Genomic DNA, 23,941 nt, shown 5'->3' with positions numbered 1-23,941 from the left:
TTTAAATAGCAATCATCGATCACATGACTCACGACAATGAATGTATTGATCTAGATTAAAAAATAACCGAGCATCCTTTCCTTCGAATTGTAGAGGTGAATAGGTAACATTAGTCTCATTTAAAACAACGATGAATTAATTAATCATTGTGTTGCGATCGGGAGTGAAAGGTATTTACTTTCAAGCCAGCTTTTATTGATTATTGAGTTGCCGATATGATGAATTTCATAATATCTCAGATGAAAAAGCAAGCGGCTGGTGATTGGAAGGTACATGGTTCGAATTCCATGCAAGGACATGTATATGTTTATAATAAATTTTCTAATATCTGTGTGGTGCGTGCCACGTCAGAAATAATGAAAACAATCACTTAATGTGTTTCACTGTGAGATCCTTACTCTCGTTTCCAATTCGAAACTTTTAAGTGCACAAATATCAGCTTCTACGAAACGTACCCCAATGAAACTCCACGTTTTTGAATGTACTGCAGCATACATGATGAAGTAGCAAATTTCATGTGAAATGGGGCATTAATTGCCGAGATTTGTGTAAATAAAAAAACACGAACTACCTACGTGGCGGCCATTTGTGGACTCTACAAGGAATCACTTTAAGAAACACGCACCCTTCCCTTTCGCCGTTACTCTTATTTTTGGGTTAATTTTCCCATAGTTGAATAATTGTTTAATAAATGTATAATAATGTCTAATTAAACGTTACTTCACATGAGAATCAAGCATATACAGAGCATCACTGTTTTAAGGAAGCAGTGATGTCTAATAAACACTGAATTATCTAAAATGTTATCGTATAAACTCTATTACAACTCATATAAGTCGAATAAAACCTTCGCGACATATCTTATACAACACCAAGTAGTTCAATGTTGAGAATAGTTTGAAATCACTTCTTAAAGTGTAACCAGTTGGTTACAATCCGTGGATTTTCGTTTGTATGAGTTGTTGTTGTTTGGAAAATTCACGTATTTTAATATCAAAGACAGAAGGCAACACACAGCAGCGAGAGGGTTAGTACCGCTGCAAAAACACTCGAACGATACTAAAGGGAGGAAAATCGTAGTCTTAAGCTAAAAATGGAGAATGATCGCCAAAAAGCATGCTAGTGGCCATGTTCTAAAAAAAATAACCTTCTAATTGGCAGAAGTAATCAGGCGTCCGTGTAGACCGGTATCGTGAAGTGTAGTGCATATATAATACAACCCCCCCCCCCCCCCCTTGTGGGGTTTGGGCTGGAAAGCCTATCTCCGTTCAGGACTTCTTCTGCTTTTGTACATTTTGTACACCTCGTACCGTAAATAAAACGGTTTTACACGGCTCGGCTCAGAAGTCAACATGGCTTCCGAGCCTAATAGTAAATGATACTCGATCATCCGTCAGGGACGATTCCCTCAGACTGGTGGCCTTAATTGCCAAGGAGAGTTCCGTCTCGGCTCGACCAAGGTGGCCATGCGACGGTCAGCCGATGCCGTCAACGACGGAAGACGCCTGCCAGCCAAACGAGCCAGCAACGCCTGCTGAGCCGTATGTGGCTGGTGAACGCCACCAGATCCGCCATTCTCCCAAAGCTGCAACAACACTGTCTGCAGCCCACGCCGCAAGTTTCCGGCCACACGGTAGTGCAGGAGCAGCCGTGTGGGCCAACGCCAGCGTCGCGACGCCGTAGGAGATCTGCAGCAGTGAGTACAGTGCAAATTTTAAAACCCTCGCATACACGCCACATATATGTGAAAACCCACACCCACACGCCACAGAAAAGGGCAAATAAATGTGTTAGAAAATGTGAATATTCCTGTGTGTTTCATACTTTGTCCGCGGAGCCCCTCCGAATACCCAGTAACATGCCGGCCCTGCGACACAGTTCAGGGCTCTCATGCTACTGAGCTAGTTACCCGGGAGTGTCTGGTCATGCCACAGTCACAAAAGTACTGAATCGCTTCAATGCAGTTTGGAATCACTTCGGAATGCACTGAATCACTTATGAAAATAATTGAATTACTTAGGAAAGTAGTTAATTACTTCATAAAAGTTCGGTATTACTTCGGAAAATATTGAATCACTTCAGGAATGTTCAGCATCACTTCAAAAAAGACTGAATCACTTCATATAATATCGGAATCACTTCAAAAAGTACTGAATCATTTCAGAGAGCACTGAATGCCTTATGAAAAGCTCTAAATTACTTCAGAAAGTACTGAATCACTTTAGAAAAGTAAAGACTGGTTTCGGAAAGTGCTGAATAACTTCTGAAATTTTTTCAATCACTTCGGAAAATACTGAATCACTTAGGAATGTATTGTTTCACTTTATAACTGTTCGGAATCACTTCTGAACGTACTGAATCGATTCAGAACATTTTGGAAAGTACTTAATCATTTTAGAAATGCTGCACTTCACAAAGTAACTTCAGAAAAGATTGGAAACACTTTAGAAAATTTCGAAATCACTTTGTAAAGTTCTGAATCATTGCGAAAAATTCACTTCGGAAATAATTGAATCACTTAGGAATGTACTGAATCACTTGAGAAATGTTCGGAATCACCTCGAACATACTCAATACCTTCAGAAATGTTCATAGTCACTTTTGAAATGTTCATGATCATTTCGGAAAGTACTGAATTATTTCAAAAAATTCTGAATCACTTCAAAAAGCATTAAATTACTTCAGAAAAGCAAGGTTGCAAATACTCATTTCAGCTAAAATAATGTTTTTCGGAATAATAAAACCAAAAGATGGTATGATGACATGTTTTACTTGTAACTTACAAGAAGAGGTTACAAAGTATGGGTTTGAAACATAAAACCTGTAAATTTTGCTTTCTATGAGTCACGATCAGCTATTTGCTGATCGCTGAGTGAGTGAGTGAGTGTGTGAAAAATCGCTGATTGTGACTCTCATGAAGTGAAATAAACAGGTTTAATATGTCCTACACATTCTTTGCAACCTCTTCTTGCATCTTACCAATTCAAAATATGATCAAAGCATCTAATTATTTCATAATAAAAGAAAACATTGTTGTAGCTGAAATGAGTATTTGCAACCTTGCAGAAAAGTTTGGAATCACTCCAGAAAGTACTGAATCATTTCAGATGATGTTATCGTTCAAACTCTATTACAACTCATATAAGTCGAATAAAAGCTTCTCGACATATCTTATACAACACCAAGTAGTTCAATGTTGTGGTTGAATAAATTCTCCAGATTTGTGTGAAAAAAGCCTTAACAGAAGTTATTATTAAAAATAGTACAAGTACTATTAAGCATGCAGTTGAATGAAAAGGTCAAGAAGTCGTTTCTTCAAGAAACGATTGTTTTTTGGGGTTCCATGAATTTTAAGGAAGTCCAGAGAACTCTAATTTATTGAGAAGTTTAAAGAACTTTGGGGAGTAACGATATCTTTAGAGAAGTCCCGAATATCGGGAGAGTTCAACGATCTTCAAGAGAATATTCACACAACTTCGTACATTTCAGGAAAATGTTGAAAACTTCATCGAAGATCTAGAGAAGTTTTAGGAGAACATCAGAGTAGTTCTGACGAGAACTTAGTTCTGATCACAACTTCAGAGTAGTTTTGACGAGAAGTTCAAAGTAATTTTGAAGAGAGCTTCAGAGTAGTTCTGAGGAGAGATTCAGAGTAGTTCTGAGGAGAATTTCAAAGTAGTTCTGTGGAGAGTTTCAGAGTAATTTTGAGGAGAACTTCAGAGTAGTTCTGAAGAGAATTTCAGGAAATTTCTGAGAACTCCAGAGAAGTTCCATTGGTCGCAGGCAAATGCCGTGAAATTTATGAAACTCCCCGAGAGCACCCGGAACATGTTATTATTTTTGAATTCTCATGTCACTTTCCAGTATATCTACTATGTTACTACTTATCTTATTCAAAAAATAAAAACGATGGGCGATATGTGCATGTTTTAGAGCTAAAATCATTTAAATACATCTGAAAACATTGAGCACTTCTCAGGTTGCCGCTCAACTGCACTGCATTTTTCCAAAATGTTGAAAAAGAAACGCCACTTTTGCCGCAACGCGCTCATTATGGGTTGTCAAACGGATTTCAGTGTATTGGAAAATATGCTCTTGCCGCTATGCCGCTATACCGTTATCATTGTGTTCAGCCATTTACTCCTCTGATTACTACTGCAGTTTTTTTTCGCCCAGTGATTCTACTGCTGCTAGTGGTTCTTTCTTGTGATTAGCGAAACGCGTTTTACACCCTTCACGTCCGGCCCAAAATCCAAAAAAAAAATTATATCAACACTCGTTAAATCACGCAAATTAACTAGTGCAGTGGTAAAAGTTTAACGTGATCTCTTCACCCCCCCCCCCCCAAGGGATAATTACTGTTCAGGACCTCTTTTGTTTTGGACCTTAAGGTCGTCCGTCAGCACACGACTAACTTGCGAAATTGGAAACGGTTTCCGAGCTTAATTTTCAAGGACTAACACCATTATCTGGCCAAACGAATGCCATAATCGCAGAGGAGTTTTCCCTTCTAGGTTTGTCAATCGTGGCCTTGCAATTATCCACGCCCCATACAAATTTTAAAGATTATGTATGGACAACTGTCTACGCAGGGGGAATCCCTAAATACTGTCTACGTACTAAATGAACAGGCCCGTAATTGTAGATTTATTTGTTCTGAAGATTTTTCTTGATTTAATTTTCATCGATCTTGTTTTCCGTACTGAGTACCAATGCTACGGACGCGTCCACATTTGGACGCTACCTATCGACCTATCAACTCATAGACCGGGGACCAATGGATTTATTCCCTTCCGAAAGAAGGTGTGAGCATCGGTTTTATGCATCAGAAAATCCCGGTGGCGCCGACTGGGATTGAACCCAGGCCTATTGGGGTGAGAGTTAATCACGGTTACCACTACACCACCGGCGCCGCTAGGAGTGCTTTCTTGAAAATCATGAAGATGCTCCACTTGACCGAGGGGTGTTTCAATCGGCACAAAAATTTGGATTAATAAAAGTTAGACCAAAATAAACATCTCCTCCAAATATGGTCCAAATCGGAAGAGGTTAATTTCACGTGTCTCGGACAAAACAGTGGAATGACCAATATGAAAAAAAATGTGACTACTTACCTCTAATTTTACGACAACATCACTGAGAACAGCATGGAGACTAACCTTCTGGGGAAGACATTTTGAATTGTATATACATTTTGAGGTTTTAGGCCGTATGGACAATAAGAGGACCACTAGTGCCAACACTCACGAAAGGAAAATTTTAAATTGACAAATCGATTTGATGCAACCATCTCCGATTCGGATGAAACTTTGCATAATTGTCTGTAATGGCCAATCATTTATAGTTTAGCTAAAATTTGATCTCTTTTAATGTCGCAAAAATTTTCAGAATGGTATTTTTTCATTTTATTCAACAAATTATACCTCGAAAACGTCACTTCCAATCGAGTGTTGTAGGAAAAATAACTCCTTCTCAGAAGAAATATAGATGGTTATAAGAATCATGTTTCTTTTTTGATAAAAAATCATACAAAATTTTTTTAAACTTAAGCAGCAAATAATGATCCTTTTCAATAATTTTTGAACATTTTTCGCTGAAAAGCTGATAAAAAATGCTACCTTCTAGGAAATATCACTGGCCATTCATGAGTAAGACAACGAAAGAATTCAGCAAATCTAACACGAAATGTAACTATACCTTCCTTGTATCGCTTCCATCTTGACACTGCCCATCGCATCAGACGTGCTTTCAAATTGCCATCAGAGCACTGATAAACGCTCTGAATCATTACGCAAATATCTAAGCCACCGCACAACACACACACGTGAGGATATGCCTGCTTGAAATCCAACCACCGGGGAAGCACGTTCCACTCCGATAAGCCATGCTCCGCTCTCTGCTTACCATATAAAATCGGGACGCAACCTTCAGACAGCCAACATTCTATCGACGCCACTAGGTCAAACAACGACAACCATGAACGGTAAGCCGACTCGGAACCGACTGCGATTTCAGTGTTTGAATTGAACATTTTGTTATATATTTTTCAGGCATGAAGAGCGCTTTTCTGATCCTGGCAGTGATTGCCGGTGTTGCATTGGCGGTTCCTGCTAGTCATTCGCGAAGAGATGTTGCCGAAGCATCAAAACCGGATCTTGCTGCCGAAGTGCCTGCCACAGTTGAAGAAGCCCCAAAGGGAGAGCTGAAACCTGCTTCCAATGCTACCGCCCGAGCTGAGACAGCATCAAAGAATCTTACAAGTGAAGCCGAAGCACCCGCCATTCAAGAGGAAAAAGTTGAACTTTTGGCACTGGAAAGTAATGAAGGAGATGCAGAAAAATCCGCCGAAGCCAGTGCTCCAAGCGAAGATTCTAATGACGAGGAATTGGTTGGCGCTGCAAAACCGATTGACTCTGATGAAGAAATGCAAGGTGATGAACCAGCTCCCAGATCTTTAGAAGAAAACCAAGAAGCTCAACCTAGTGCTGAAGCAGTAATAGGAGAAAAAGAAGCCGAGATTGATGCACCAGTCGATGAGGAACCTCCTCAACCGTCATCGGCTGACATTGAACGTGAAAAGATGATTGATAGTATGATTGAAAATCTTAAGAGGCTGAAGGATATGTCTTCAGCCAATTCAAGAAATATTGAAAGCAAGTGAAAACGTTGTTCGTACGACGGTCGGGAGAAGAGTTAGTATCTAATTTGTTAAATTTTAATTAATTCGGAAATATAGTCATTTATTCATATTTCGATTCAAAGACAATGAAAGTATCACGTGACATACGGAAATGGGAAGGCTTGAATTTATTGGATTTGGATGAAATTTTGCATAGATGGTGGGGTGAAAAGTAACCTCCTTGACCGCCAGAATGCGCTGCTACTGCAAAAAAGGTGATGATAGTCCGTTCATATTTAGGCAAACATGTAAATAAGAAGAGAAAATATCTAAACTTTTCTGCAGTCTGCTGCAAATAACACGAAGGCTTCTTCCTTTACCGGAAATGCCCATGTCATCAGTGAACAAAGATTTGTGGCAACCCTGAGGCAAATCAGGGAGGTCCGAAGTGAAAATGTTATACAATATAGGCCCAAGAATGCTACCCTGAGGAACTCCTGCTCTAACAGATAGTCGATTGGATTTGGATTTTTGATAATTTACCTGCAGAGTTCTGTCAGTTAAATAATTTTGAACTAATTTCATAATGTAAAGTGGAAAATTAAACTTTTTCAATTAAGCAATCAAACCTTCATGCCAAACACTGTCGAATGTTATTTCTATGTCTAGAAGAGCAAGTTGAGTGGCCTTCAGATTTGTTTGAACGAATTAAATTGGTAACTCTTAAGAGTTGATGAGTAGTTGAATGCCCATGGCGAAATCCAAACTGCTCATCTGCCAAAATTGAGTTTGTATTGATGTGAAGCATCATTCTATTCAAAATTATCTTTTCAAAAAGTTTACTTATTGAAGAAAGCAAACTTATTGGACGGTAGCTAGAAGCTTCAGCTGGATTTTTATTCGGCTTCAAAATTGGAACAACTTTTGCATTTTTCCATTTATCAGGAAAGTATGCCAAATGGAAACATCTGTTAAATAATTTTACCAAGAAAGACAAGGTACTCTCTGGAAGTTTTTTGATGAGGATATGGAAAATTCCATCATCACCTGGAGCTTTCATTTTATGAAACTTTTTAGTTATAGACCTTACTTCGTCCAAATTTCCCGAGAGAAAATATTCAGATAATCCCGAGCAACCTGATTCTCAATAGGACTAGTAAGACCCAAACTGAAATTATGGGAACTCTCGAATTGCTTAGCAAGTTTCTGAGCTTTTTCCAAATTTGTGATTAAAATTTTACCACCTTCTTTAAGCGCTGGAATAGGCTTCCAAAAGGGCTTAGAACTCGGGTCGAATTTAGAAACATTATTTTCAAAAGTTTTGTTCCTCAGGGCAGAGAATCGCTTTTTAATTTGTTTTTGCAAATCCCTTCAGATAACTTTCATGGCAGGATCGCGTGTTCTTTGATATTGTCTCCTACGGACATTTATAAAACGGATCAAGAGCTGAAGATCGTCGTCTATTATAATTGAATCGAATTTAACCTCGCATTTTGGTACTGAGGCAGCTCTTGCTTCAACTATAGAAGTAATCAGAGATTCAAGAGCATAATTAATTTCATCTTTGGTTTGCAAAGGAATGTTTGGATTGAAGTTATATTCCATTAATGTTCGATATTGCTCCCCATCAGCTCTATGGTAATTGAAAGTAGAGCTGTTGGGATTTGAAATTATTTCTTGGGATATTTCAAAAGTTACTGGAAGGTGATCAGAACCGAAGTCAGCATGGGTAACCAATTGGCTACAAAGTTGACATGAATCAGTTAAGACCAAATCAATAGTAGAGGTGTGTTGAGTATAGATAAAAACTATTTTTGTTCTCTCATAAAACATTATCTTTTGAGAGGCAAAACGGTGAAGGAAACAGAAGAAAAGTTGAATAAATATTATGGGGCTAATACTCCGTCAGATTACACCGTCAAATATTGGTTTCGAGAGTTTCGTGGTGGCCGCAACTCCACTACCGATCAAGTCCGCAGCGGCAGGCCCTCCAATGCGGTTACAGAGGACAATGTCAAAAAAAAAAAAATTAAATGGTGTTTACTGACTGGAAAGTGAAGGTGCGCGAGCTAGCAGATACCGCAAAGATTAGTATTGAGCGCATACGTCATATTTTGGGCGAGATTCTGCGTATGAAAAGTTATCCTGCTGCTAAGTGCCGCAAAGGGGTGGTCATTCTACACACTCATTTTGCGCCAATTTTTTTCTCCGTATACTTCAAGTGTGCCGCAGCTTTGCTGGCAGTGCCGACAGTGTCAGTCATCAAACAGGCTGCGCTTGTTTGTGAATATTCAGGTATGTTTGGCAACCCGGTTTTTCAGACAGATTGAATGTTTTGGTTTGATCCAGCCACTCAAAAATATTAGTAAATCTAAAATAAATTCTATACGCAGCGCTTAGATTAAAAGGTAATCTATAGTAAATAGCTTGTGAATAAACGAACTGTACTGCAAACCGCGCATCCGAAAGTCCTGTCATCACATGCAGTTTCAAAGAGCTTGAACAAAATGTGGTGCTTGCGAAGATCACTTGAAGATACGGTTTGACGGAACATTGATACTAATTGTATAAAGCACAAGTAAATTCTTCCAGAAATTAGTTACGATAACATGTTAAAAAATATGTTTATTGTTAGTGAAAAAATGTAATGTTGCATAGATATAATATAAATCGTGTTAAATTTAAATGTTCCCTCATGTCACATCCGTTGAAACATTCTGAACGGCCATCCATTTGTGGTTATAGCGCATCATTGCTAATAATGTATACATCAATATCTTTTCCGGTACCACGAAGTTAACAAAGTAAAAGTGAAAAAAGAGCTGCAAAATGGAGCACATGCGATACGACAATGGAGTGATGCTCGTTAAAGATCTCATCCGAAACAAGGTCTATCTTTGTTGGTGTTTCATACGTACCACCAGAGAAGTCCACTGATTGCAGTTCATTTTTGACAAAACTGCTAATTTAGGACTGAACCAAATTAACCACATCAAAAACCAACAAAATTGCTATTTGGACTTTTTACTAACGAATATTTATGAAGATTTCTGTGTGACCTAATCATTAAATCCACTGTGGAAAAATGAAGCGTTTCACACAGCAATCGAATATTCTTTATTTATGCATGAAAACCAAAGACCCAACGACTGCGAATACGAAGAAGTCTTTGAATACAAATTAGCAGACTACGAAAACAACAAATATAAATTAAACAGTGTCAATTGGCAATTAATTTTAAGGAATGTAGGAAATGTCGAAATTGGTATAGACGTGTTCTACAAAATTTTAACAGAAATAATTTCGGAAGAAATACCTTTGAAGAAAAAAAGACGTAACAGAAACACACAAAATCCAGTCTGGTTTAACAGACAAATAAAAAACTTGAAAAATCGGAAGCAAAAAGCACATAAAATTTATAAAAAACACAATAGTAGTAATAATTTATTAATTTATTTGGATCTATGCGATCAACTGAATTTAGCTATCAGTACTGCATTTGAAGAATATAATGCAAAAACTGAACGTGAAATAAAGTCCTGTCCGAAGAACTTCTTTAATTACGTAAAAACGAAATTAAAATCTGACAATTTTCCTTCAATAATGCATCTAGACGAAAATGTCGGTGATAGTTCGGAAAAAACTGTAATCTATTCGCAAAATTTTTTCAAGAAATTTATACGACATTTTCTGAAGAAGATCGTGACCGCGATTATTTTGCATTTTATCCAGAATTTTCAAGGGACATTGGCCTCAATCAACTTCAAGTGCAGGACATTTTGCAGGCTTTAAAAAATTTAGATGCCTCAAAAGGTCCTGGACCTGACGGAATTTCTCCAGTATTTATTAAATGTCTAGCAATGGAACTCACTGCTCCATTGTTTTGGCTTTTTAATATGTCCCTGGAATCCGGAACCTTCCCTCAAATTTGGAAAAGTTCATTTCTAGTACCTATCTTTAAATCTGGTCGAAAATCTGACGTACGTAATTATCGTGGTATAGCCATTATCTCTTGCATTCCTAAGCTTTTCGAGTCAATTATCAACGAAAAATTATTTCTCCAAATCAAAAATAGAATTACTGACATGCAACACGGCTTTTTAAAGGGTCGTTCGACCTCGACCAATTTACTTGAATTTATAGACTTTTCATTGAATGCAATGGATAATGGAAACCACGTAGAAGCTCTCTATACAGACTTTAGCAAGGCATTTGACCGCATTGACATACCAATGTTACTCTTTAAACTGCAAAAAAATGGAATTAAGTCAGGGCTCCTGAAATGGCTTGAATCATATTTAACTAACCGCCAACAAATAATTAAATTCAACGGAAAGAAATCGATCCCAATTCAAGTCACTTCAGGCGTCCCGCAAGACCTCTCCTTTTTATTCTATACGTAAACGACATATCTTACATTCTCAAAAAACTTAAATTGCTTATTTATGCCAACGACATGAAGCTCTTTTTGGAAATAAGAAATGAAGAAGACATCAATATATTCCGGAATGAAATACACATATTCTACATATGGTGCAAAAAAAGTCTACTAGAATTGAATGTAAAAAAATGTAACTTAATATCATTTAGTAGAAAAAGAACAAATTCAAACATTTCAATTGCATTAGGAAATCAAACTGTAGACAAATGTGAAAGAGTTAAGGATTTAGGAATTATCTTAGACTCTAAGCTAACTTTCATAGACCATTACAATACAATTATTCACAGGGCAAATAACATGCTAGGCTTTATCAAGCGCTTTTGCTATAATTTTCAGGAACCTTACACAATTAAAACACTATATATCGCCTATGTGAGGTCAATACTGGAATATTGCAGCATTGTATGGTCTCCTTTTTCAATCACGCACGAAGAAAGATTAGAATCCGTACAAAAACAATTTCTATTATACGCTCTTCGTAAATTAGGTTGGACATCATTTCCTCTTCCATCATATGAAGCACGCTGCATGCTTATAAACATACAAACATTAAAAGAGCGTCGTGAATATGCAATGGTTTCATTTGTAAACGATATCGTTTCGCAACGCATTGACTCCACAGAACTTTTATCAAAATTAAATTTCCATGCACCTACTCGGCAACTCCGAAATCGAAATGTATTTGCCATAAAACATCATCGTACAAATTATGCAAAATATGGGCCATTAAACCGCATGATGGCCTCTTACAATCAATACTGCGAAACCATTGACTTTACAATGTCTGGGCATAAACTAAAGCAATATTTTTATTCCATAAGAAATAACAGCTCATAAAAGAAAAGACAAGAAAGCTGACACTTCTTTTTTTTATATAAATATGTATTTAAGAAAACAAAACTGTATTAGTTGTACTAGTCTACGTTGGTTGACGAAATAAATAAATAAATAAATAAATTGCGAGTGCATCCAGTCTCACGCTGACATTGTTTCGCAAATTAATGAAATGATGGGTAGCAATGATGGGGATCTTTTTCGGGGATTTCAATCAGCCTCGAATCGTCTGGAAATCAGTGAACAACGTCTACGTATTTGCTGATCCTCTTGCATCAAATTTTTCTCAAGCTTGCCGCATTCTTCTGGACAGCCTTGCTTTTGGAGGGTTGAGACAACGAAATATGATACGCAATCACTTGGACAGAACGCTTGATTTGATATTTTCGAACGACTGCATGACAGATTGCAGTTCAGTTCATGAAGCCCCGGAGTCGGTTGTAGATATCGATCCTCATCATCCAGCTCTTGTTTTCACGGTGTATTGTTCAGCAATCTTTCCATTTGTTGAGAACGTCGATGAACATGATCGTGACTTTAGTAAAGTTAATTATGACGCACTCAACTCTATGCTTTCTCAAGTTGATTGGTTGACTGTTTGTCGGTGTAGCAACGTAGATGATGCTGTTAGTTGTTTCAACAGTATACTGCGCGATTGCTTCACATTCTGTGTTCCGTTGTCAAGACCTCGGAGAAAACCTGCTTGGTCCAATTCTCGCTTACAGTACATTCGACGTATTCGATCTAAGATGCTTAAACGCTTCTCGGCACGCAAAAATGGCATCACCAAACTGGCGTTTGCACGAGCTAGTCGCAACTATCGGAGCTATAACCGTTACTTGTACGGCAGATACGTAAGACGTGTTCAGGACAATCTACGAAGACATCCTAAACAGTTCTGGAATTTTGTAAACACTAAGCGAAATGAAAGTGGCCTTCCATCTAACATGCGCATGGAAGATCAATCTACCTCCACCGCAGAAGCCAAATGCGAACTATTTGCTGCACGATTTGCGAGTGTTTTTCAGCCATCAACTGCGTCTCCATCGGATGTTGAAACTGCGACAAGGTCCCTGCCCGTGGACGCATTCGACATTGATATTTTCGATGTTAATCAGACGATGGTGGAGAATGCACTGAAGAAGCTGAAATCATCTGTATCACCTGGACCGGACGGTATTCCTGCGGGCATATTGAAAAAATGTAGTGGCATTTTGATTACACCTCTGCAAGCTATATTCAACCTCTCTCTTCGAAGCCAGCAGTTTCCAATCGCTTGGAAGATGTCATACATGCAGCCTATCTTCAAGAAAGGCAGTAAAGTGGATGTGTCAAACTATCGTGAAATAGCTTCGTTGCCTGCCGGATCCAAATGCTTTGAGATAATTCTCAATGATGTTATGTTCCAGGCCTGTAAAACGTACATTTCAACATCTCAGCATGGATTTTTTCCGCAACGTTCAGTCATCACTAATCTGCGTGAATACACGTCGTTTTGCATCAGCGAAATGGAGCGACTAGAAGCATCTTCGAGAATTTGTAGTTGGCTGAGATCTTTTTTGACTGGCCGTCAATTGTTCGTGAAAATTGGATCAGCCGTGTCTGCACCTTTCATTCCTCGATGAGGGGTGCCGCAAGGGAGCAACTTGGGGCCGCTGTTATTCGCGTTGTTTCTTCAATGATGTGTCCCACGTTCTTCTGAATTGCTGCCTAATTTCGCAGACGCAGACGATTTGAAAATCTACCTGTTTGTTAGGAGCACCAGTGATTGCCGTCAATTGCAACAACAGCTAGATTTGTTTGTCAGTTGGTGTGCACTGAATCATCTAGCAGTCAGTGTGTCCAAATGCTGTATCATATCCTTTCGAAGAACGAGAAAATCCTATCCTACATGACTATACTATCAATGGCACTGTACTGAATCGGGTTGATCATGTTTAAGACTTGGGTGTGGTACTGGATTATCAACTCACATTCAAAATGCACTATTCGGAAATAGTTGATAAAGCAAATCGTCAACTTGGATTTATTCTTAAGATAGCGAACGAATTTGATGACCCTCTGTGTTTGCGATCTCTGTATTGCTCGTTAGTTAGATCAATTCTTGCATTTGCTTCTGCCGTCTGGTCTGGGAAATTTGTGAGATGTGCTCTACGAGGCTTGCCATGGACCGACTCATTTCGACTACCACCCTACGAGCACCGCTGTGCGCTGCTTGGTATTGAACCACTAGGGGATAGACGCAAGTTCAGCCAAGCTATCTTAGGAGCCAAAATTTTACACTCCAAAATAGACTGCCCTGCATTGCTGAGTCGGCTCAACATCTACGCCCCTCAACGAGTGCTGCGATCTAGACAGCTTTTGCGCCAGTCAACGAGACGAACACAGTACGGATCCAACAACCCAACTAACATTTTCAGCTTTATAAGCTAAGTTTTCCAGCATTGTGCTGTAAAGTAGCTGAAACAAAGCTGCAGATACAGCAACAAGCAGAAGCTAGCAAAATTGTTTTGGAGAGCGTTTACTCAACTTTTTCACAACCATTATTCAATTTGTCAGTCACATTGAATAACATCACCCAATAAACACTAATGTTACTTCTATGTAAATATTAATCAACTTTCAACTTTAAGCTTCAAAACAAAGCTAATTAAGCGGATATATTACTCATTTGATGGCTTCTACACAACCAACGACTATTGCTGAATAACATAAACATCAAAAGTGCTTTTTCAGCAACTTAACAACCTGTACTCAACTAGTAAACTGTGTTAGCGCTACTTTGAAATTTATTTTACAGTCAACTAAATAGGTTTATTTTTAGATTTGTGTAGTTTTACAACTTTTACTCTGCTCGTTTACAAAGCTGAATTAACTAGTCAAGAAAAGTGATTCATGTGCACTATTATAAAGCCTCAACTCAGCAATCTTGTTGTAGAAGGGCATGTAAATTTGTTTACGTCTGATCAATGTGTTGGCGTAGCGAACTTGGTACCATCAAGGTTCGCCAATGCGGTCGTCTCGAGTTCGATTCCAGGTTCCCCGGTACAGCGTAAATAATTTGGTGGTGTGCTTATAACTTATTTCGATTAATTCGATTCGCAGTAAAATAAACATGATAAATTCCTCCAACAACAAACATAAAACGTAAGCAATATTTAACCTGGCATCAAGAGAAAGCTATGTAATGATTATTGTATAATCGGGTTAAGGTTGAGCAAGCGCCTTTCAAGTTCACACACAACTAAACAGCAGGATAACAGCTGAATAGAAGCGTAAATAGATATGCAATAAGAGCTTGTCCCAACCGTCACAACAGTCATAAGTAGCTGACTAAGTTCGCCAGATTTGCTTGTATATAGGTTGAGTAAAGGTTTCGTCATATCGTATAACGTTTGAATACAGCTTGAGGCTGTATAAATGAAATGAGTAAAGCGTTTAAATTGCGAAAATTGTTAGTTGGGAATCCCATCGATTCGATAAGTCGAAGACTCCAAGACAATTACAGATTGTTTGACTTCAATATCTCTACCAACGTCTTTCGAAACCGCCTACGGAATCGAGCAGAATGATTTTGTTTTAAAGTTTTTTTTTAGTTAAGTTTTATTCATTAAGACCACGATGTCAGATGGATTTATACAATAAATACAAATACAAATACAAAGACACTGTCCATTTTCTGCATTGGTGTTAAGGTTTTATAAGACGCAACTAGAAACTCAAGATCATCATACAAAGATAATGGACGTCGAAATATCAGAGAACATATCATAAATAAGATGGGAGACTTTCGGGAGACTAGAAGCGACTAGCAGTGATGCAGAGAAGGACAACGAGTTCACAAATAGGCTCGATGATTGGACAGGAGGGTGAAGAAACAGCGAAACTTTGTGAGAGCGTTTTTAATTTCTATTAAGGTTTTTGATCTAATTTCCGTCCTACTAAGCACAACCCGCGCTTTACCTCTCTTTTCTGAACGAGTTTAAACATACAATGAAATGTTTCTATCAGAGATGACTTCTAAATGTATTGACCTTTCCATATAATTTTATAAAGAGTCACAAATTGTTGAGATATTGTTTAAAATCTAATACTGCTTTTTGATTCTAAATTCGTTCTAAGAGTTTCGATTCCGTCCTAACGCATTGAAACGTCATTTGATTTTCTTCGTCCTACGGATAAACGTAGAAAAAGGGGATTCACTAGGAACGCTTCTTTTGTTTTGAGAACAATCAGCGTAAATATTCATACAATGCGCGCTAACATGATTTATGTTGTAGCTTATGAACTAACGAATCGGAACAAAACTATTATTGATTTGTGCACGGTAAAGCATTGATATTATTGATCTTTTCTGATCGATAGAACGGAAATGTGCGATTATGACGAAGTAGTGGTCTACCCTATTGCTCATATATACAGCACAATGCTGGGATTGGGAGGAACCATCTGGTCCTCCGATTGAAGCGATTTGGATGGGGAGAGTGAAATTGTCAACTCCCTGTTGTTAACATCTTTTGGAAAAAGGGCGGGCTCTTCTCCACACTCATTGGGGATTACTTCTGTCGGACGGCTCGTTTTTTGACCAATTGTATGATCATGTGGCTGGAAGGAGATTCTCTACCATCCCATGGAGTCGTATAAGTGAATTTACCTATCGATCCACCAAACCCGTTTTTGGCCCTTCATACAGTGACATGTTGAGGATAATCAGAGGTTATTAAACTTGATCAAACCAAACATTGAGGAGCTGCTATCGGACTTAGTTTCCGTGCTACAATGAGTGGTAGACAATTATCATACATCATAAATTATACACTGTACCGCTTCGACGCCTTCCCAAGTAACACATCTAAAGCTGCTTGGCTGTATTCAAAATTTATAAAGGTTTTATTTCAGCTGCAACCATTACCTACAGCTTTATGACGGTCATATACAATGCAAGTCATGGAACATTTTATAGCTATCAACAAAACTCCTATAAAGCTTATAAAAAAAACCAACTGATGCTTATGCTATTTTCACTTATTAAAGGTTTTATGATTGCCTTGAAGTATAAAAAAATGCAATATGAATTACCCTTATAAAACCCAAAAATAAATCCTTATATTGCTTTATAAGTAAGCGCAATAAAACTAGTTGGTCATGAAAGAGTTATTTTAAAGCAATTAAAAGCATTCAGTTGCAACTTGTCAGAAGTGTAAATAGGCAGTTTATTTTTACAACATATAAAGAATGAAAACTTTCCTGTACTTCCAAGCGGAGCGCAAAGAAAATCAACTAAATTGATAGCATGAGCATGAAAATATTTCGTGTATACGTATACGCGAAGTAGTGTGCGTAAGAAAAACGTCAGCAATCTCTATAATTCTTCCGTTCTCGCTCGCATATATATGGGGTGACACTGTCGAATATTGGTCGAGATACATGGAATGGTGACAGTTCTAGGACAAAAAAGTTGAAATCAAGCATAACTTTTCATAAAGGTACCATTCCATAGTACCATTCAAAACTTTTCCAGATGTTTGTAAAATTCACCGGTTGCACCCGTAGAATAGGAATATACATTTGACCTCAAATAAAAAAAATTAATTGCTCTTGTAAAAAGAAAATAGTGCTCACACAATGCACACTTTATTAATTTATTTCCATTTCGTCAAGCCAGTATAGACTACATACAATGATTATTACAATGTTTACTTACATACTATGCATTAATTCTATTCTGTTTTAGCTAAGTTTTTATTTGCTGCTTGGACATAGTGATGTCAATAGTTCCGCAATGCAAATTATACAGGCGCATCATTCGATGGGCTACAAAATGGTGAGTTGACAACCTGGAAGGAGCGGAATACCTAGCCCTGGTCCTCACAAGTTCCTACTTCACGCCTCCTCGAGTCATATGATAACAAAAGACTACCAGCCGAAACATGGACACAGCTGGGTGGCGTAGCCTGGGCAATGTTGCCAGTCCGGCAATAGCAAAGTGAAGAGGTGCGACGCGAACACTGGCGCGGTAACCATAGTACGGTGATAGAGGAAATGCTTCACCAAACCTGAGCGTCTGCTCACCATGGAGGTGCGGCTCAAAACGGCGTCTGTTCTCCATGTTAGGAGCGGCTGATCACCGTCCTAGTGCCAGCGTGGGACTCTAAACAGAGCTGTGCACGATGGTCCCCCGGCGAGACAGGGGGTTGGGGCAGGCCCAACAAGCCGCCCTGGAAAAAAACAAAGTTGCAAATACCGAAGAAAGAAATACGGATCGGAACAATCGGCACAGACCTACGCGACGAAATAAGGACTACGATTGGAAACTCGGAACATGGAACTGCAAATCGCTCGGCTTCCCGGGTTGCGATAGGTTAATCTATGACGAACTTCAACCACGCAACTTCGAAGTCGTAGCACTGCAGGAACTTTGCTGGACGGGACAAAAGGTATGGAAAAGCGGGCATCGAGCGGCTACTTTCTACCAGAGCTGTGGCACCACCAACGAGCTGGGAACCGGCTTTGTAGTGCTGGGTAAGATGCGCCAACGCGTGATTGGTTGGCAGCCGATCAACACGAGGATGTGCAAGTTGAGGATTAAGGGCCGTTTCTTCAACTACAGCATCATCAACGTGCACTGCCCACACGAAGGGAGACCCGACGACGAGAAAGAAGCGTTCTATGCGCAGCTGGAGCAGGTGTACGACGGCTGTTCGCAACGGGACGTCAAAATCGTCATCGGCGACATGAACGCTCAGGTAGGACGGGAGGCAATGTATAGACCGGCAATCGGGCCAAACAGCCTGCATGCCGTATCGAACGACAACGGCCAACGATGCGTGAACTTTGCAGCCTCCCGGGGTATGGTAGTTCGAAGTACCTTTTTCCCCCGCAAGGATATCTACAAAGCCACCTGGAGATCACCTGACCAACACACAGAAAACCAAATCGATCACGTTCTAATCGACGGGAAATTCTTCTCCGACATTATCAACGTCCGCACGTACCGCAGTGCGAACATAGATTCGGACCACTACCTAGTTGCAGTATGCATGCGCTCAAAACTCTCGACGGTGCATAACACACGTCGAAGTCGAACGCCACGACCCAACATTGAGCAACTACGGGACACCGGAGTTGCCCAGGACTACGCGCAGCAGCTGGAAGTTGCACTACCCACGGAAGAGCAGCTTGGCGCAGCTTCTCTTGAAGATGGCTGGAGGGACATCCGTTCAGCCATAGGTAGTACTGCTGTAGCGGCACTAGGTACTGCAATCCCGGACCGAAGAAATGACTGGTTTGACGGCGAATGCAAACTGTTAGTAGAGGAGAAGAATGCAGCACGGGCGAGAATGCTGCAACACCGCACGAGATTGAATGTGGAGCGATACAGACAAGCGCGGAACAGACAAAACTCGGTTTTCCGAAGGAAGAAGCGTCAGCAGGAAGATCGAGATCGCGAGGCGATGGAAAATCTGTACCGCGTAAACGACACACGGAAGTTCTACGAGAAGCTAAATAGTTCGCGCAAAGGCTACGTGCCGCAAGCCGATATGTGCAAGGACTTGGACGGTAACCTTCTCACGAACGAGTGTGAGGTGATTGAGAGGTGGAAGCAGTACTATGACGAGCACCTCAACGGTGAAGCAGCAGAAAACGAAGGTGGCACGGCAACAGACCTTGGAGCACGCGCAGAAGACGACAGGCTACCGGCCCCTGATCTTCAAGAAGTTGAGGAGGAGATCGGTCGGCTGAAGAACAACAAAGCAACTGGTGTAGATCAACTACCAAGTGAGCTATTGAAATACGGTGGTGAAGCACTGGCTAGAGCGCTGCACTGGGTAATTGCCAAGATTTGGGAGGAGGAGATATTACCGGAGGAGTGGATGGAAGGTGTCGTATGCCCAATCTACAAAAAGGGCGACAAGTTGGATTGCTGCAACTACCGCGCGATCACACTGCTGAGCGCCGCCTACAAGGTACTCTCCCAAATTCTATGCCGCCGTCTGTCACCATATGCAAGAGAGTTCGTGGGGCAATACCAGGCGGGATTCATGGGTGCCCGCGCTACCACGGACCAAATTTTCGCGATTCGGCAGGTTCTGCAGAAATGCCGCGAATACAACGTGCCCACACATCATTTGTTCATCGATTTCAAATCCGCATACGACACAATCGATCGAGATCAGCTATGGCAGATTATGCACGAGTACGGATTTCCGGATAAACTGACGCGATTGGTCAAGGCGACGATGGATCGAGTGACGTGCGTTGTTCGAGTATCGGGGACACTCTCGAGTCCCTTTGAATCTCGAAGGGGGTTACGGCAGGGTGATGGACTTTCGTGTCTGCTGTTCAACATCGCGTTAGAAGGTGTGATCAGAAGAGCTGGGATAGACACGAGTGGCACGATATTCAGGAAGTCCATCCAGCTCCTTGGTTTCGCCGATGACATTGACATTATGGCACGGAACTTTGAGATGATGGCGGAAACGTACATCAGACTGAAGGCTGAAGCTAGACGGATTGGACTTGCCATCAACGCATCAAAGACAAAATATATGAAAGCAAGAGGTTCTAGGGAAGACAATGTTAGCCTCCCACCCCGAGTTCAGATTGACGGTGACGAAATCGAGGTGGTCGATGAGTTCGTGTATTTGGGCTCACTGGTGACCGCCGAAAATGATACCAGCAGAGAAATTCAAAGACGCATTATGGCAGGGAATCGTGCCTACTTTGGACTCCGGAGGACGCTCCGGTCGAATAAAATTCGCCGCCGCACGAAGTTGACTGTCTACAAGACGCTGATTAGACCGGTGGTCCTTTACGGCCACGAGACCTGGACTATGCTCGTGGAGGACCAACGCGCCCTTGGTGTTTTCGAACGGAAGGTGTTGCGTACCATCTACGGTGGAGTGCAGATGGATGACGGAACGTGGAGGAGGCGAATGAACCACGAATTGCACCAGCTGCTGGGAGAACCATCCATCGTCAACATTGCAAAAATTGGGCGACTACGGTGGGCTGGGCACGTCGTAAGAATGCCGCACGACGACCCAGTGAAAATGGTTCTAGAAAGCGACCCAACAGGAACAAGAAGAAGAGGCGCGCAGCGGGCAAGGTGGATCGACCAAGTAGAAGGCGACCTGCGGACCCTTCGCAGACTACGAGGCTGGCGAACTGTGGCCATGGATCGAGTAGAGTGGAGACGACTTCTTCGGACAGCAGAGGACAACAAGGCCTTAGCCTGATTGGTAAGGTAAGGTATCATTCGATTGATTGGGCTATTTTTTGCATAGTTTGTTCTGTACGATTTTTCTGAAAATAAATTCCGTGTTCTAAGATATCGACAAGGTGTGTAAAAGTTTAATTGTGCGAGAATTTCTGCCGAATCTATCCGCATTGAAATAATGTCGTTGATGAAGAAAAGCATTGCAAATTGGCGGCGCTTCTTAAGTGTTTGTATATTGATGAGCATGCAGCGCGCTTCATAAGATGGTAATGGAAATGCAGTCCAATTCAATTTACGTGAAGCATATAAAAGGAATTGTTTTTGGACAGATTCTATGCGTTCTTCGTGTATGGAAATGTATGGATTCCATACTAGGTGGCAGTATTCCAGAATTGGCCTTACATATGTGGTATACCGTGCGGGACCGAAATCCGTACACCTAAGCACGAGAGAATAATTAACGGTCAATACTAAATAATGCTATCACATTATGCTCTGTATCACATCTTTTTCCTATACATTTATCTTTATTTTACCATTATTTGCAAACACCAGGTCTTAAAATTACCTCTAATTATAAGAAAAAAGTATTTAAATTGCACATCTCTTGAATCAAAATCCGTACAATTTTGAATCGAAATCCGTACACTGTGTTGAGGATGAATCAAAATCCGTACAATCATGAATCAAAATCCGTACATGCATGTAAATCGATCTAAATCAATGAAAAAAAAAACATGTTGCTGTCTTGAATTAAGTATTTTTTAAGAAGTTGCTTGGCTAGGAGTCCAAAACATATATACTCGTTTAAATACACTAGTTTACAGCATGTTTGAACTTTGTACGCTGATGGTCATTTCCCATGTAAAATCGTGCGCTGAATCCAAAAATGTAGTCCAAAAAAATCTCAGTAGGACAGTTTTTGAGATAAAACTAAAAAATGAAATCTCACTTTTAAAAAAAACGTGTTTACTAAAACCACAAATACCTCCGGTTGTAATGAAGTAATATTAATTATTTTAACACCGAATTAAACGTGATAAAATTTGATTTCGATCATTACAACACTATTTTTCCGTTAGAGTAATGGTAGAACCACAATAAACATTTTTATTTACATTGTTTAAAAAATTAGCAGAAATTCAATTTTCTAAGGAAAACTTAAAAAAAAACAAATTATTAACTAATAACAATACCACTAATCTCACTGACAATTGATGTTCAATTGATCGAACGAAAAATTTCTTACCTCTAATTTAGCGTTAAAACAATTGACATTTATATTGTTGGATTCAGCGCACGATTTTACATAAGAATCATTCGTCAACGGTTCCAGTTCATTTTTTTACTTTTATTTTTTTAACTAGTAATATCAGCGTTAGATTAATTGATGCTCCAATCGATTCAAAGGAAAGATAACCGATGATGGAAACGCTCCACCAACCCACTGGCATCAAGCGATAGAATAAGCTGTTCCTAAGATGGTAGCCCTATAATGGCGGATAAGTGAAAAAAAAAATAGAACCATCTTCGAAACCAACAAAAAAGACAATGATTAGTTTTTGGTTTTGTGCATTAAAAATAAAATAAACGTAAGTTAACTACTAAAACTTAATTTAATTTAAAACGTCAAGAGAGTAATAATCATAAAAATGCAGATCTTTCATTGCTTCTGTTCCGCAGCTTTCTTCTGCTTCTTCTGCATTGTTGCCATTGCCTTTTCAAGTTATAATGCTTTCTTGCTTCCAGCTTTCTTTCCTCTTCTTCCTCCTCTTCATCTCTCGCTCAACCTTTTTCTTTTGTCGTTCCTCAATCCTTTGTTTCTTTGCGTTCTCTTTATCAATTTTCTCCCGTTCACTTTCATGTATATTTCCGGCCATTCCTCGCTGGTGGCTACTGTTGGGAATGCTTTCTTGCCCATTTCTGTCTGCTCTCTGTAATTTGTATATGCGTGTAGGTGTAGGGGAGCTGCGCTGTTTTCCTTTTCGACTGGTTCTTGACGCTCTTTATTAAAAGATATTAATAATATAACATTTACAATACGAATAAAATAAGAGCGTAGCGATTCAATACGGCATCTCTTATGGTGGTGAATGGAACGGCAAAATGCCTGGATGCTTCTTGGTAAGATTTCCCCGCACGCATCATTGCCACAGTCTTCTCCAAATCCCCCGGCGTGTATTTAGCTTCCATGATCTGCTGAAAAACATTGGATAAAGTAGAATCGTCATTGTTAATGCACAAGTGTACGGATTTAGAATCAGCTGTTATATATGGATCGAAATCCGTACAGTACTAATTTTGATAAATAAATACCATATGAATGATCCATTGCTTAGAATTGAGATATAAAACGATAAACACTTACCTTTCCGATCGACTTTCAAGAAACTACTTGCAAAAATCACTTAAAAACGCTTAACAACTGGAAGTAAACCCGAGAGATTTTCTTAGAAAATCGTTATAAATGCAACCGATTGACAGAAATGCCCGACACGTGATGAGGTTTTTATTTTTCTTATTTTAATTGCATGACATACTGCTCAATTGTTGACGTAAACATCAAGCTAATGCATGAATGAACATGAATATGTATTCATGTATAATATTTACATTGTGATGATGCATATAAATAAACAAATTCAACAGGGTGTACGGATTTCGGTCCCGCACGGTATAATAGCTTAATAGTGTATGGGTCTTCGAAATTATGACTGAACCTTTTGATGAAGCCTAGCATTCTGTTTGCTTTACTAATGATAGTATTATAATGTTCTATAAAAGTTAGTTTGGAGTCTAGGATTACACCTAGATCTCTTACAATTTT

General features: G+C 39.7%; 1 protein-coding gene across 1 annotated transcript; it reads left to right on the top strand.

Moving 5' to 3' along the window:
• Positions 1 to 5,905: 5,905 nt before the first annotated feature.
• LOC135709627 (uncharacterized) lies at positions 5,906 to 7,114 on the top strand. Its single transcript, XM_065232011.1, has 2 exons — positions 5,906 to 5,983; positions 6,051 to 7,114. The coding sequence occupies exons 1-2, from the start codon at positions 5,977 to 5,979 to the stop codon at positions 6,659 to 6,661; spliced, it is 618 nt and encodes a 205-aa protein (XP_065088083.1). The 5' UTR covers positions 5,906 to 5,976; the 3' UTR covers positions 6,662 to 7,114.
• Positions 7,115 to 23,941: the final 16,827 nt, after the last annotated feature.

The sequence above is a fragment of the Ochlerotatus camptorhynchus genome, unplaced genomic scaffold, assembly GCF_037179485.1.
Source record: "Ochlerotatus camptorhynchus isolate MF236.1 unplaced genomic scaffold, CSIRO-AGI_Acam_v1.1 ptg000361l, whole genome shotgun sequence".
Classification (NCBI taxonomy): Eukaryota; Metazoa; Arthropoda; class Insecta; order Diptera; family Culicidae; genus Ochlerotatus; species Ochlerotatus camptorhynchus.
The sequence above is the reverse complement of the archived record's forward strand: the minus strand, read 5'-3'. Positions and strand labels throughout refer to the sequence as shown.